This window comes from Sipha flava, unplaced genomic scaffold (assembly GCF_003268045.1).
Source record: "Sipha flava isolate LNK unplaced genomic scaffold, YSA_version1 249_pilon_pilon, whole genome shotgun sequence".
NCBI classification, from domain to species: Eukaryota; Metazoa; Arthropoda; class Insecta; order Hemiptera; family Aphididae; genus Sipha; species Sipha flava.
Window position 1 is genome coordinate 614,551 of NW_020272898.1, and position 14,932 is coordinate 629,482.

At 32.2% G+C, this 14,932-nt stretch overlaps 1 protein-coding gene across 2 annotated transcripts; it reads right to left on the reverse strand.

The window, feature by feature from the left end:
- Nucleotides 1–6,752: 6,752 nt before the first annotated feature.
- On the reverse strand, nucleotides 6,753–12,780 carry LOC112684339 (alpha-(1,6)-fucosyltransferase-like). 2 transcript variants are annotated; one of them, XM_025555799.1, is made up of 10 exons: nucleotides 12,455–12,780; nucleotides 11,091–11,334; nucleotides 10,808–10,832; nucleotides 9,746–10,090; nucleotides 9,195–9,384; nucleotides 8,846–9,083; nucleotides 8,214–8,381; nucleotides 8,001–8,151; nucleotides 6,970–7,230; nucleotides 6,753–6,902 (listed from the first exon to the last, which is right to left on the reverse strand). In XM_025555799.1, the coding sequence occupies exons 2-10, from the start codon at nucleotides 11,285–11,287 to the stop codon at nucleotides 6,831–6,833; spliced, it is 1,647 nt and encodes a 548-aa protein (XP_025411584.1). In that variant the 5' UTR covers nucleotides 11,288–11,334; nucleotides 12,455–12,780; the 3' UTR covers nucleotides 6,753–6,830. The 2 variants fall into 2 exon arrangements, with proteins under 2 accessions (XP_025411584.1, XP_025411585.1); XM_025555800.1 differs by lacking the exon at nucleotides 12,455–12,780 and adding an exon at nucleotides 12,063–12,279.
- Between the last annotated feature and the right edge of the window lie 2,152 nt (nucleotides 12,781–14,932).

The window sequence follows — 14,932 nt, forward strand, 5'->3', positions numbered from 1 at the left end:
TATTAGTTTGACGCCGCATATATTAATGTACATAAAAATGTAACATAATATTTTAAATTTATTGTATATTTTTAAAATTATTTTATAATTTTTATAATTTAATAGACATATAAGATTAATCTAAAAGGAATTAGGTTTAAAACAATTTTTAAAATAAAAAGCTTTACCAGAAACTGAAGTTGTTATTAATACAAGAACTAGATATTGCACATTACATAATTTAAAATAAATTATTCTCCATTAATAAATTGGTGTTTCTATATATTTTGTTGATCAATTAAATTGAAAATCCATAAACTACAAAATATAATGACAATTATATTTTCCAGAAAGAACTGATATGCAAAATGAACCATTGGCATACATATTTAGTTATTCTATCACACTTCTGCAATTTGTTAAGGTTATATAATATGAATACCTGAAACCAATTGTTTTTTCAGAAATTATTGACTTCAGGGTGTCAAAACTTCCCTCGAAAATCCTTGTGAATTAGGAATTATCATTTGACAAACATTTTTAAGTATCACAACAATATGGGTGAGCTATGTATAAAAAGGGAAAATAAGATTCATACGTAAGAAATAGGTAATTTTAATTTGATCACAATTTTAGAATTAAAATTATATTCTTCCCAGTGACGGCTCGTAAATTTTTAATGAAGTAGAGCACATCCGAAAAAATTATAAAAAATATTATATATACAACGTTAATAGTTTTTTGTTTTTTGTTTTTTTTACGTCGGTGGTCGATAGTAAATAAAAACACGATTGTTGTTTAGAATTTAAGATAATGACTAACATTATTAGTCGATAATCAGAGTATAATAAACAAATGAGAGTAAAAATAAATCATAATGTCGATACCGATGCGGCAACGTCGAAAATAATTCGCTGAAAACATTTTAATTGGTTATGTGCACAGAAATGAATGTGCACATAAATTCCATTATAACGCATGTTATGTGTTTTGACTTGTTTTAATTTTTACATTGTACAAATGTGCACAGCAATTGTGTGCACTACTGCACTGCTATAACACACACACACACACACACACCGATACTGTTTTGTCGCGGACAACCGCTTGCTCCTGTGGCCTTTTGAATAACCCAATCTAAATATTATATTATTTTCATACTATTCTGAATTTAAATTTTGAAAAATAATCTTAATAACACTAAAGGTATTTAGTTGTATTATTATGTTTTCAATTTTTTTTGGAGTTTGGGTAGGTGCACGAGCACACGAGCCGCCACTGATCCTTTCGTAAAAATGAATTAGCAGATAATTTTTTAAGATTCCATAATAATAATTTAATTCCATAATCTGAAAATTATAATATTGGAAATAATTTGAATAAAATTAAAAATGTTAAATAATTTTGAAATTCTAGGGCCACTTAGAAAGGCTACGTGAAGTTGGCCTACCCTTTTGTTTTTTAATTATAATTCACAAACGGCTTACTCGCAAATTCTCGCAAATAAAGACGCATCGTTTGGTATCAGTTTTGAAATTCTAGGGTAACTTGTAGAGGCTAAGTGAAGTTAGCCCAACCTTCTGTTTTTTAAATATAATTCACAAACGGCTAACTCGCAAATTTTGAAAATGAACTCGCAAATTTCCCTCCTGATAACTTTGAGTGGGTCAAAGGTATCATTTTGCCTCTTCCCACATAATCCAATAGTACAAATATTTGAATTATCATAAGTAAAGAAATAATGTAATATATTATTTAACATATTATAAGATAACTAAGGGGACTTAAGATTTTGATCATGGTTAATAAATTATTTTACCCCCCTTAGATTTTTTCCAAGTTACGCCACTGACTAATAGTTTCTCGAAAATTACAAGACAATAAAATAAGTGTGCCCCTGAAGAGCTCTTCCTCGAATATCTCTTAATGTACGATCAAGTGCTTCCATTACTTTTTTGGGCGCCATAGTATATTTGTCCCATATAATGAGTTTTAATGCTTGAATTACTTAACGCACGTGCCATGGAAACAAATAATAAAAAATAATAATAAAAAATTCAGGGATAGTAATTTCTTTGGCATTAATAATAATAATTATTATTATTGAACTAATAGCAACCATCTATAAACATTTCCATAGTAAATCTCAAAATGTCTGTTTGAGCACCTCCCTGGGTTGGGGCCTATCACTTTTAAACTCAGCCTATCTTCTGCTCATAGGTCTGATATATTTTTGTACCAAATTTTGTCGTAATCGGTCCGGCCGGTTAGGAATGCATAAAAGTCAAAAAATAGACAGAAATCCATTTATATATATATATTAGGGGTCGTAGTCATACACGGTTATTAGAGTATTCGTGTACCCTCGTTACGTGTACACGTGTATTAAATCTATTAATAACCGTGTTTTTAATATACGGGTATTTTTTACTGATACACGTGTATTTAATACTAGCTTGTATGTATTACCCGATAAGTAAATATCAGACACCCATTTGGTTAATAACCAATTATAACCAATAATAACCAATTAATAATTCAGGGTAATTAAAGGTATATTATATAATTATTCAAATATTGGTATGAATCTTGTTTGGCTTTCACAGATTTTTTTTAAACCTAAATGGATATTTCACTCTTATAAAAATGATTTTAACTTGAATATTTTATTATATCTACTTATAATAACTTAATATTATGACTTTTTCTATCATAATTTATATAAAGTGTTTTCTATATATGCCATTGCTCTGGCGCATACGAATTGCGTCCATAAGACCTTTTCACACGACGCCATGGTGGCGCGGCCAAAAGAAACACAGATTATGGTTTTCATACGTGGTGGCATGGCCAAATTGGTGGCGCCACCAGTCGCAAAGGTCGCGACCAAAATAACTGGACGCGCGATCACATAAAGTGGTGCCTCCAAAACATTTATGTGGTTTCTTATGAAAAACGCGCGTTTTTTTCAAATGATCGACCACCAGTCGCGCGACCAGACGTATCTGCACTGTGTTTAACAAAATGGACAACATAATTTAATAATCATAATCAAGACGTCTATTGTTAATTTTTTTTAAATATTATAGTATATGTAGATAAGTACTATATAACTTCTACTATAACAATAAGTTAAATTACCTTCATTGTCTTATATTTTTTGGTAGTACAAAAAAGTTTTTTTAGTAGTATTTTTTGAATACTACTAAATATACCAATATATATCTTACCTTAAAGTTACGATTAATTTTTCTACAGGTGAAATACAGTCTCTCATATCGGTATGTTGGTCGGCTAATTAGGTGATGATTGTAAGACAATTTATGAGTTTTGAATTGCGTGCCCAGTTCAATGTCCGAGTATCGTGATTAGCGTTTTATAATAAGTATATTAACGGTTTTCAGTAATAGATTTGGTATTATACGTATATGGGTTTGTATAATTAAAATACTTACACAAAGTTTTGTCTTGGGGTTTTGGGCCGCCCCAGACGGACGGCGATTTTTTTTTTGTTAAAAAGCACTTAAAAATTTTAGTTTTTTTAACACTTTTCAGAACAAAAGCGATTGAGTATTTAGTTAGATTTTTAATAAAATCGTAATTATCAATTAAATTAGATGCACATATTACAAGTGCGGGACATCGAATGTTAAAAAATGAACAGTTATATTAATTACTTTATACCGGTGGCATTACAAATATAAACATTTATTTTCTATCATAGGCGTTGTCAGCAAATTCGAATGTTTTAACATTTTTTTATATTTATCACGATGAACACCGTTCCGCTGTATTAATGACATTGTTTCCCACCCGTTTTGTAGTTGGTTCACATCTGATTGCCGTTGTATGTGGTACAATGTTACGTAAGTACGAAAAATCTGCGGATAGGATTCCGACGCGTGCGATGTGCACGCAGAGAGCGGTTTTTCTCTTTCTTCTCGGTCGTTTCGTTCCTCGGACTGGGTGACGGAGAGGTGACGGAGACGTGAGCGCACTCGGGAGTGGGTAACATTTCGTCAAACCTTTTGTGGACCGCGTAGTACGCGAGCGTATTATAATCGTTTACAATGCGCGGCGCACGTCGTTCGAAAGCAATGATTGATCGCGGTGTTTCGAAAATTATTTCAACCGAAGGTCGGACAGTAATATACCTATACATGGTATACGCGCGTGTAAAACATACACGCAGAATGTTGCGCGTTTTATTTTCAAATATTTGAACACATTTAATCGCAGTAGCGTGTTCGTATTCGCCGTCGAAACGCAGCTGGTCGCATCCTTCCCGTCCGCCACGTAATATACGTAGAGCTCGACACGAATCGTCGGGAGACGGTGCGCACACGTTCGAGACTCACCCGGGCAATCGCCGAATTCCGTCCCGGGTTGCTGAAAATGACCGAATTCCGTCCCGAAGGCGGAGCAACTATGTCCGAATTCCGTCCCGGGGATGGATAAACTATGCCCAAATTCCGTCCCGACTAGTTTTGGACGGTATTAATATAAGTTCAATTTTTATAGAACTTCAAGAGGCTTCACCTGACATCACGCGTATCGTTTTTTTGTATTATCGCAATTATTCGCAATAAAAACGTAAACGATTTATATACTATGTATTGTGTACAATACCTACCTAATGCAAAAGAATAATGTAATTTTCTTATCGTATTTTATATCTTTCATATCTTTATCGCCTAATCGGCATTTTAAAATAGCTAAATTGTAGATATTCCGCATTACGAAATCGTATTAAATCGTTTTAATATCGAAACTATATATGAAGAGGCATCAGTTATTCGTCAGAAATTCACGAGAGTGCATCGATTGTTATTTTTTACGTTTTTGTTCGTCCGTTCTTTTATTTATTGCAGTATGGCTGGTATTGCATACGAAACAGTGGTAGGTGAGAAAGGCAAACCTATAATAATCGTTGAAGGCGCGAAATTCCGTCGACAGAAACAGTTAGCAAATAATGTAGTTAGGTGGACATGTAGTATTCATAAAACATGTGTTTTTTAAAAATTGACGAAAATGGCACGTGTTTAAGCGATTGTTTATTGATCCATAACCATATAAAAGATAATATCCAGAAATTAGATCGACAAAAAATAAGCAATTCAATAAAATGAAAAGCCGTCGATGATCGATGATCCCTCTGTTCGACCATCAAAAGTTCTCCAGATTAAGTTGCAAAAATCTGGTTCTCTTAACCTCACAATATAAGATGTTACATTGATAAGAAAAAACGTTGGATACACTAGACTTGCCTATTTACCAAAACTACCGAAAACTTTTTCAGAATTTCATAATGCACTGAACGATATGATATTACAGACAAACGAGAATGAGACGTTTTTACTTCATAACGATGCCGATAATAATATTGTCTGTTTTTCAACCGATACAAATATAAAAAAATTGACCGAATGCTCAAAAGTCACGGCTGATGGAACATTTTACAGTTGCCCTAACCCTTTTTTACAAGTTTTTTGCATTCATGGGCTGGCTAATAATGTTTTTATACCATTGATGTTCTTTTTGTTGCCAAATAAGGTACTAACATCTTATGAACGAGCTTTTTCCTTTCTTTTAGAAAAAATAAAATCACTTAATTTGAATTTTGCTCCCGATAGCATACGTGTTGACTTTGAACCCGCGATTCATGCTGCAATTAAGAAAATGTTTCCTCATATTCTCGTATTTGGCTGACGTTTTCATCTGGGCCAAAGCTGGTGGAGAAAAATATAGAGTTTGGGTTTGAGCACTGAATACCGAAAATTTGACTCATCGATAAATATCTTTCTGAGATCGTTATTTGGATTGCCATTTTTACCTCTTAACGCAGTTAGTGATTCGTTCGTATTCGATTTTGTTTCGATTAAACTTGTTGATGCCAGAGTAACTAAGTTCTGTGATTATTTTCTGGATACATTTATTTCAGAGAGTGCTCTTTTTTCCACCATCTATTTGGGCTGAATATTCACCTTGTGTATCCCATACCACAAACAATTGCGAGTCATTTCATTCGAAATTCAACAATTATTTTTATACTTCAAAACCAAACATATTTCAATTCACAGAAGCTGTAAAAGCAGTGCAAACTGAAATTTATATCAAAATGCGGAGTACATTGCCAAAATCAAAAATAACATTGGAGAGAGAACAGTTTTTAAATGATAAAATGATGCTTTGGAAAAGTCGAAACATAGATCGACACCAGTTTGTGTGTCAGGTGTCGTCTAAGTTTTTACCAGCCTATTTCAAATCTAAAAAATAATAATTAAAGAAAAAATAATTTAAATACTAATTACACATAACATATATTATACTTATACTCTTAAATTTATTAAAATACTTATATGACTGTCATATTTATACATAAATGGCATATACTGTAAATGGAGTTTTTTTTTGCTCCATATATTAATAATAAATAAATAAGGCTGTTTTGCCGGATTTTACATTTTTAAACATACCAGCAAAGCTGCCATTCCTAAGCCTGGAGAAAATGTGAAGGAAAATATTACTGCCAAATATATCATAGTTACAGGTAGTAGGACGGAATTCAGACATAGTTGCTCCGCCACCGGGACGGAATTCGGTCTTCAGTTATGGAACCATAGGAGGCCTGGGACGGAATTCGGTACCAGCCCTCACCCGTTAGAGCGCGCCCACCAACGGGTTACTTATCGGAAAGACACGTACTGCGTTCGTTTCGATTGCAGCTGGTCCTGTTGAGTTGTCCTTATCGTGCCAGATTTACAACTGCGATCGAAATATATATACGTATTTATTACATCAAAAATATTTGGATTACATTTTTTTTTTTTTTAATCTTCACAACTCTTTCTTCACACTTTATCGTTATTTCCTACGGCTGCGGGGTAGTAAGGATAGTTTTTCGTTTCCACTTTTGGAGTGACCTGAAAACAGTTCCTCGAACAGATTTATTCGCGAACATCCGTTTTCTTACCCCGTAACGTCGCGTACCTTGAACGAAGGAAAAAGGCCAGTCTGGTGCGTTCTCAAGCTCGTTCCGCTCGAAGAACCGTTCCGATGGTTATTCGATAGCGATATCAGATCTCCTTGCTGCAGTTCGATTTCGCCGTTTTCAGTCGGCTCGTGAGGTATTACGGCTACGTTTAATCTGCGCATTTTACCCGGATAGTTATAGATACCATCTAAGGAAGTAAATCGAATCGGAGCGTCGGGATGCAGAGTGTTCATCATCTCGTAAGCCATTCGACCCATCTACGAAATAAATAACAACTATATCATTGTATTTTGACACGCGCTAGACAGTTTTTGGAAAACCACTCCAGTTGAAATCTATCCGTCTACGTTTACTTTTTGATTCATTGATTTGCGATAATTTTCTCACGTAATTATATACAACTTCGGTGGAGTGTACGTGTATTATTTAGGTTTATAGCAAATTTACGATACCTAGCTTTGAACCGACTTGGTTCAAGAGGGTGGTGGTATAGGAGCAATTACTCTTAAAAAAATGTTTAAAAAAAGTCATAGAGATAGAGCTAGAACTGTAATAGGTTTTGTAAAAACTCGTTGTTCATAAAGTCAACAACTCAACATTCTCAATAAATTTTGATTTGAAAAAAACAATATCAATATTTCTTTGATTACTTCAATGCGTTAATTATTAATGTGTATTTCATTAAACTACGCATATACGTACGTTTGTCACGATTTCTTAAGCTTACCAACCCTCTCTGGCTTAACTAAGATTAATTAATTTGTTCAACTCTACATTTATGTCCCCTATTACAGGTAATAATATGAAATGACGCATATTTTTCACCCTCTATTTCATCATCGTTTCATTTGATATATAGAATATGAAAATTTGAAAATAATTCAGTATTTGTATAAAATAAGAACACAATATTATACTACCTTAAAGCAATTTAAAATAAAATTTAATTAATTTTCTAGTGATACGGATAATTTTCAACTTTAAAACATATTGCATTTTTTTTTTTTTACTATAAAATTGAACATACGTCGAACGAAAAAGTACAAACTAAGTAATCACAGCGTGACAAAAAATATAAGTCAATTATGATATTGTGAATCGTTCGGTTTGCATTATCTTCCTGGCTGGAAAATTTTTTAGGTAGATCTACAACACTAATTATTTCATAATTTGGATATCTAGAGAAGTTCACAGTAGATAAAAATACGATAAAAATGCTTAAGTTATGTTTAAAATATACTTATGCTTGAGTTTATTCAATAACTTTGGATCATATGTAGATAAATAAATCCTTTTCTTTTCATATCCCGATTCCATTTCCTTGATTTTGTAATATTCTTCGACGTGTGACATGTATTCACTTAGCAAACGATGTGGCGGATGTTTTAAATCTTTGCTAATTTGTAATCTAAAATTATTAAAATTAACTAACATATCATATCATTACGTATTTTTCTTATTTGAGAAAATAGTACACTGCTAAATATTGACGAGTGGACCATGGGTGTTTAAGGATATATTATCAAATTATTATTAACTGTAATATTTAATTTCAGTATGTCTCTAAAAACAAGAAATACTTAAATTTCAAACCGGATGTCATACATTTTCATTTTCAATTTCATATTTTTAATTTATGTTAAAAAAACTGTTTCAACGTTCCGAAATGATCTAAAAGTTTTAGATTTACGTTAATCGATTTCGAGATGATATTTATTTTTAATATACTAATTTATAATAATTGATAATTATGTTAATTTTTATAATGAACGGGCTATAAAAATTATAATATTTATATTTTTACGATAAAATATTACACGTTTCAAGGATAATTGTTGGTAGAAACAAAAAAATTGCGAGCAAAAATGTTACCCGACAATTGGTGTTTGAAATTTTAAATCGTTGAACAACCCATCAAGCATTTGACTTGTAGACGGTCGAGGACGGAGAATGAACTTAAGGAACTGACCGATCCACCAGACGACGGGATCGCCATGCAGCACTCGGAGCGCGGGAGCGAGGTCCTCGGGTATCTCGAAGGGATAGTGAGGATTTCGGGAATCGATGAAGTGCGATATGTCCAACCAAAGCACTTGAGCGTCTTCGTTACCTAGGATTTTTCGAACTGCGTTAACGTGTTACCATCGTGGGGAGGGTGATGTTACGTAATTATTGGGAAAACAATGCAACAAAAAAAGAAAAAAAAACCATTATGAAATACCGGGCCACTTTAATGTCGTTTGGCCGTGAGACGTAAGGCATGTATCACTTAACGGCAAAAACAGTGACTCCCACTCGTCGCCTTGCATGAGCCAACCATCTTCCGCCGGAACTATTAACGTCCTTCCGTTCACGTACGCAATGACCAAACAGTTCAGAAGGATATGCACGCGACATGTGAACCCGCAATCCTGCGAAAATCTTCAACGTACAACCTGTATGCTATTATGTTTGTCGGACGGGCACGGTTCGTCACAGATCTTTTGTAGACGACCATCCAACAGATATTCACCCCATTTTTCGTGGGACTTTTTTGAAAACAATGCTCCACACTCTCAGATTTTCGACTACCACCACATTAATAACTGATACCTTCCAAGATAAATTCTGCTTCATACATTTCTCTTTAACAACTCAACGAATCATTCTTTATCGTTCCCGTGAATAGTACATTTATAATTAAAATATGTTCAAATACCAGAATGATGAGCTTACGTAATAATGATTCTCAAGAAAATTAGAGAAACGCTACAACAAAACGTAAGGTTTTACCGAGTCGATGAAAGTCGAATTGCAGATCAGTTTCTTGGCCCCTTTACAGTACAGCGGATTTTGTAAACGGTTCAGCCGCCACTGCACTAAACCGCTCAGATGGTCGAACATCTGTTGTCTCCACCGGGAATGCTGATCGACGTCCGCCAGCTTTAAATTGTCCAATAACAACGACATGTAGTTCTCGTGGGCCAACTGTTTTACCCTCAAGAAATTCAACGCATCCATGTCTTCTACTAAGGTTTCCAACGCGTTAAACTCAGCATTGGCGTAATACCAAAACTCTTTGGTGTTCGAATAGATTCGACGACGTAAATACTCGTAATCTTCGGACGGTTGGTGTCCCTACACGAATAAAAATATATTAAATATTAACACAGTTTAACACGCTTACGACAATCCTCTATGGACATAGAGAATCGGACCGTTGTATGGAAGTAATAAAAGAAAATTTAAAAAAAGGTGAATTATTAAACATGGTTCTTGTATTGTTTATCTCTAAATTTTAAAACATATACATTTTGAAAATTTATACTAGTTGTAGATCGTGTACATTATGTTATTAAGGAACTATAATGTGAAATAGAAATGCATTAATTAACAAAGAGCAAAAAAATGGAACTTCGTTTTGTATTATTATTTTCTCTTACTGAAAAATCGAATACTTTTCTATGTTCTGAGTTTTTTGTAGTAACATTTTGTAAGTTTCAGCATGAAATTTAAAAGCTGATTTAAATCAGTTTTAATCCACCCCCAAATTCCATTATTTCAACTAAGCAAGGATTCAAGTTTTTTACATTTAAACTTTTTTTTCTGTGAACATTGTTATTTGTGAATATAAAGACCATATTATTTTGAAAATAAAATCTTTGTAACCGATATCGTTATATACGATTAAAATTTATTGCACATGAGATATAAAACAAACAAATACGATTACAATTTTGGTAATCATTTTAGTTGAAATATCATCGTAATAAGCGCTTTCTACTATATGCGTTTAAAATTTTGTTTTTACAAATTCAAAATCAGTTGTTCGTATAAATCGCGTTGAAATAGTACCTCAAAGCTGTTTTGATATTTCAGTCTGAAAACACAAAACACATCAGATTATTTTAATATCGTGTCGTCCTTTACAGATATAACATAATAAGGCGTGGAAGATAATATAAATTATTATTAAAGTAACATTGCAGTCGCGAACCAATACGAATATATAGACGTAATATTTGATGAATAGATAGATTTATTATTATGTTAACTTAATGATTTATTAACGATCGACTGTAAAATATACTGTGCTAAATATCTTCTAAGCCTTGAACAGATTATTAAAAATGTGTACAATTCGTTCAAGGCTGATATTTGATCACTTATTTCGGCGTTAGTTACGCTTATTTTATCGATTTTAACACGGAGTATTTCGTTTTGTTGAAAATAAGATGTTCTTCTATCGTTTCTATTAACACTCTGGATTGTTATTAAATAAATACAACACATGATCCATATGAATGTTAAAATATGTATCCAATGATCCAACATAATAACAGTAATCGTTTCTAGAGGTGTTGAAAACGTTTTTATACAGTCTGCAACGAGATAAGACATCATTATATAAATAAATAAAATGTATTGGCGATTAGATATTAAATAAGAAATCTATTTTATAAAACAGTAAAACCATCGTCATTGCATCATTGTTTTAAACTATTACTATAAAGATAGTATTTTACTCTTTACTATTTAAATTTTTATTTAACCTAACCTTGAAGTTAAATTTGAGTTTTTAGATAAAACAAAAATCGTGTAATAATGATGAGTTTTAACGGACATGATATTTCACAGTATTGATTTTTACTTTAAATTGCTTACGCTCATAACCTGTTAGCAAGGGCGCACCCAAGGGGGTGGCTAACGGGCTTTAACCCCCTCCCCCCATAATGGCTAGCCCCAAACATTTTGATAATTTTATTAGGTTTATTGACAGTTGAAATTTGACTTTAAATTATTATAAAAAAAATTATCAACTATAGTATATCAATTATTTTATTTAAGCCACCTTCCTACTTAAGAATCATTTGAGTATTCTTTAAATAAACTTTTATTTTTCTGCAAACGTCTGAACCAACTTTGTTCTAAATGGAATTTACAGCAAACTATTTTACACTGCGGAAAACTCTGAAGAACAGCATTGTGTGCAGCTTTAAGATTTCTGTACATATTTCAAAATAAATACTACCTATTAATATTAAAATTATTTGAATTTAGCCACCCCTAAAAAAAAATCCTGGACGCGCCCCTGCCTGTTAGTGCTTACCCTACTGGTCACCAATCGATGTAATGAACTTAAGTGAAATTTATATTTCGTTGCAACTCGATATATATTATTAAGTTAACAATAGTGATTCGTATTGTGATACGAATAACGTTAAAAATTTCACAACGGTTGATATTAGTATCGAAATATTACATATTATACACTGCAGAAATTACTACTTTAAATATTATTATGGAATTTGTTGAGTACACAACATTGATAGTTCGTAACACGCGTGATTATAGCTGTTAAATATAACTAATGGTGATTCCACTGTTTTAGAAATCGGAAAAAATAAATATACTCATATATATATATTGCATATATGTGTGTATATAGCACACACGTGCAAATACAGTAATTACAGATAAATAAACATCGAGTTCACTTACCGGCAGATATGCAGTACTGTTATGTATTACGATAATCACTGAAATATTTTTTAAAACCGTATATGAACGCAGCGCGACTTCAGTTACGTTAACGCGAAGTTCAAAACTAAACGGCTGTCATTGGATAACACACTATTATTGTTATGTATACACGTAATAATATACGTGTCATTATTCCGAATCCGTTTGATGATTTATTCGGTACCGTTTACGACAATTAATTATTTTCAAGCGCACGTTCTGTATGTTCGTTATAACCGGATTTTGAGAGTGGCAAAAACACATAACGTATTTTTATTTTGTATACCGTGGTTCAGATATCGCACCAAAAGTAAGTTATTATAATATTATTATTATTTTTGTTATTTATTATTTTTGCTACGAAGGTAAGCGTTTTTTCTTCTTGTGAGCATGGTTGTACAATAAAATGTGTTCACGTGCACCCCACGGGACGACAGTGTTTAATCACTCGTAAATTAAATTTTAATTACTTTTCAATATTTGGCCGACATCGTTTGTTAAATCTACACACGTGTAAAAGCGACCGCTTCGAAGCCGTTCCGAATACCTGTATTGTTAACGGCTTGTGTGTACATTCTTTACTCTATGATGTACACTGCTCGGTCGTATTACGCATGTAATAATTTATTACCTAGCTGTTACAATAATACCATGAGTATACTTGTCAAGTTGTACCATTAGTTTTTGATTTCCCCTTCCTTCTCGTTCATAATACAGTCAAACCTCGCTATTTAACGAAACTTTCTGGATCAGTGGTACGATACCTAGAGGTCGCGATCCTTTAGGGGATCGCTAAATGTTATTAGAGGGTCGCCAATATTTTAACATCAAATGAAAAAGTTATATATTATTTTATTTAGCTTTATATATATATATATATGTATATTTTACATTTTATAAAACTTTAATTTTAAATTTTTATGTATATATATTTTTTTACGTTTTGGATTAATTAAATTAAAGAAATATCAAAATTACCTAAGATTAACGAGTTTAACGTCCAGTCCAGAGTTCAAAACTATTTCAACCCTCAAAAATATGATTTACGGATATTATTTTCTAATTGTACCTATACATAGTACCTAATAACTACTTTAAATTTACTTAAAATTTAAAATTAATCAGTATGGTAGTTTTGGTAGTACACTGATTGGTAAAAGAGAGTAGTACATATTTATAGATTTATGTTTCGGAGCTTTAAAAAGTATGTTAAAATAAAGTTTTGAGAATATTAAACCACTTTCGATACTGTTCATCCTGGATACCGAAAATGTACTAAATTATGTTTTTAATTCTTTAAATAATTGCGAACAAAAAAAGAATTAAAACATTTATAAGGTGTATAGATAAAAGTAATTATGTGTATGTATACAAGGGGTGACCAACCCAAATGATTTTGCGGGCTACTTTGGAAATACATTACGAATCCGCGGGCCACATATAAAATTATATTTGTATTTTGCTCCAATACAAAAAACTTTGGAGTAAACATTTTAAACAGGATTAATTGTTATTAATAAAATAAGTTTTGGTGTATTAATTATTTGAAAATAAAAATAGAATGAATTAGTATTGTTTTTATAACCGTATTTTGAATCTAATTCTTTTGAGAACTCTTTAAATCGTCGATGCGAAAGCGCATGTGATCGAATATAATTCACTGTTTTTATGTCTACTAACATAGAATAACATGGTTCATCGACAATATTTGGGAACAAAGATTTTGTTGATGAATCTAATAGTTTGTTGCGATTATGTTGTTAATAATACGGCTTCCGCGTTGTGCGCACATTCCAGAATATTCTATTGGGAAAAAAATAATTTTTTTTTTTGTAAATGTTTGATATCTCGCGGGCCCCGAACATTCCAAGGTGGGCCACATGCGGCCCGCTGGTAACTTGATGTATACGTTATGAAATGTACAAACCAACGTTCTATTATTTATAATTTATCAGCGTACATTATTGCTTTTATTGTTATAAACTGTTGTATACAAATTTATTTTTCGTTACACATATTGAATTTATTAAAATTTGTCTAAATTCCGTTCAGTGAAAGCGAGTTTTTAATGTGTAATTTTTTTTATTAACGAAAATTTTATTTTATAATTTTATTTTCTAAATTTTATAATTTATCATCGGGGGTTTCGTAACATCGATATTATAATATTGACAGTGGACACGAAAGCAAATGAAATCGGCAACAGTCGCTGGGTGTAAGTACCAGTGGCCTACATACGGGGAGGGTTTCCGGGTTCAAACCCCCCCCAGGGGCCAAAAAAAAAAAGAAAATTGTTTTATTATTCATGACGTGTAATATATTCGTAGTTTCATTATTACGCTTTGAACTTAAAATATAGAACTATACAAATATTATGATAATTAATTAATTATATTGATAGGTGTTTGAAAAGTTTTGTTAACTATGCTGTTTTTATATTCCAATAGCTATTAATTT

Coding starts and splice junctions, on each gene's coding strand:
- LOC112684339 (XM_025555799.1), bottom strand. CDS start 11,287: ATGTTGGATCATTGGATACATATTTTAACATTCATATGGATCATGTGT. Junction 10,833..11,090: donor ATATCAGCCTTGAACGAATT/GTACACATTTTT, acceptor TTGTGTTTTCAG/ACTGAAATATCAAAACAGCT. Junction 8,382..8,845: donor TTTCAAACACCAATTGTCGG/GTAACATTTTTG, acceptor TAATAATTTTAG/ATTACAAATTAGCAAAGATT.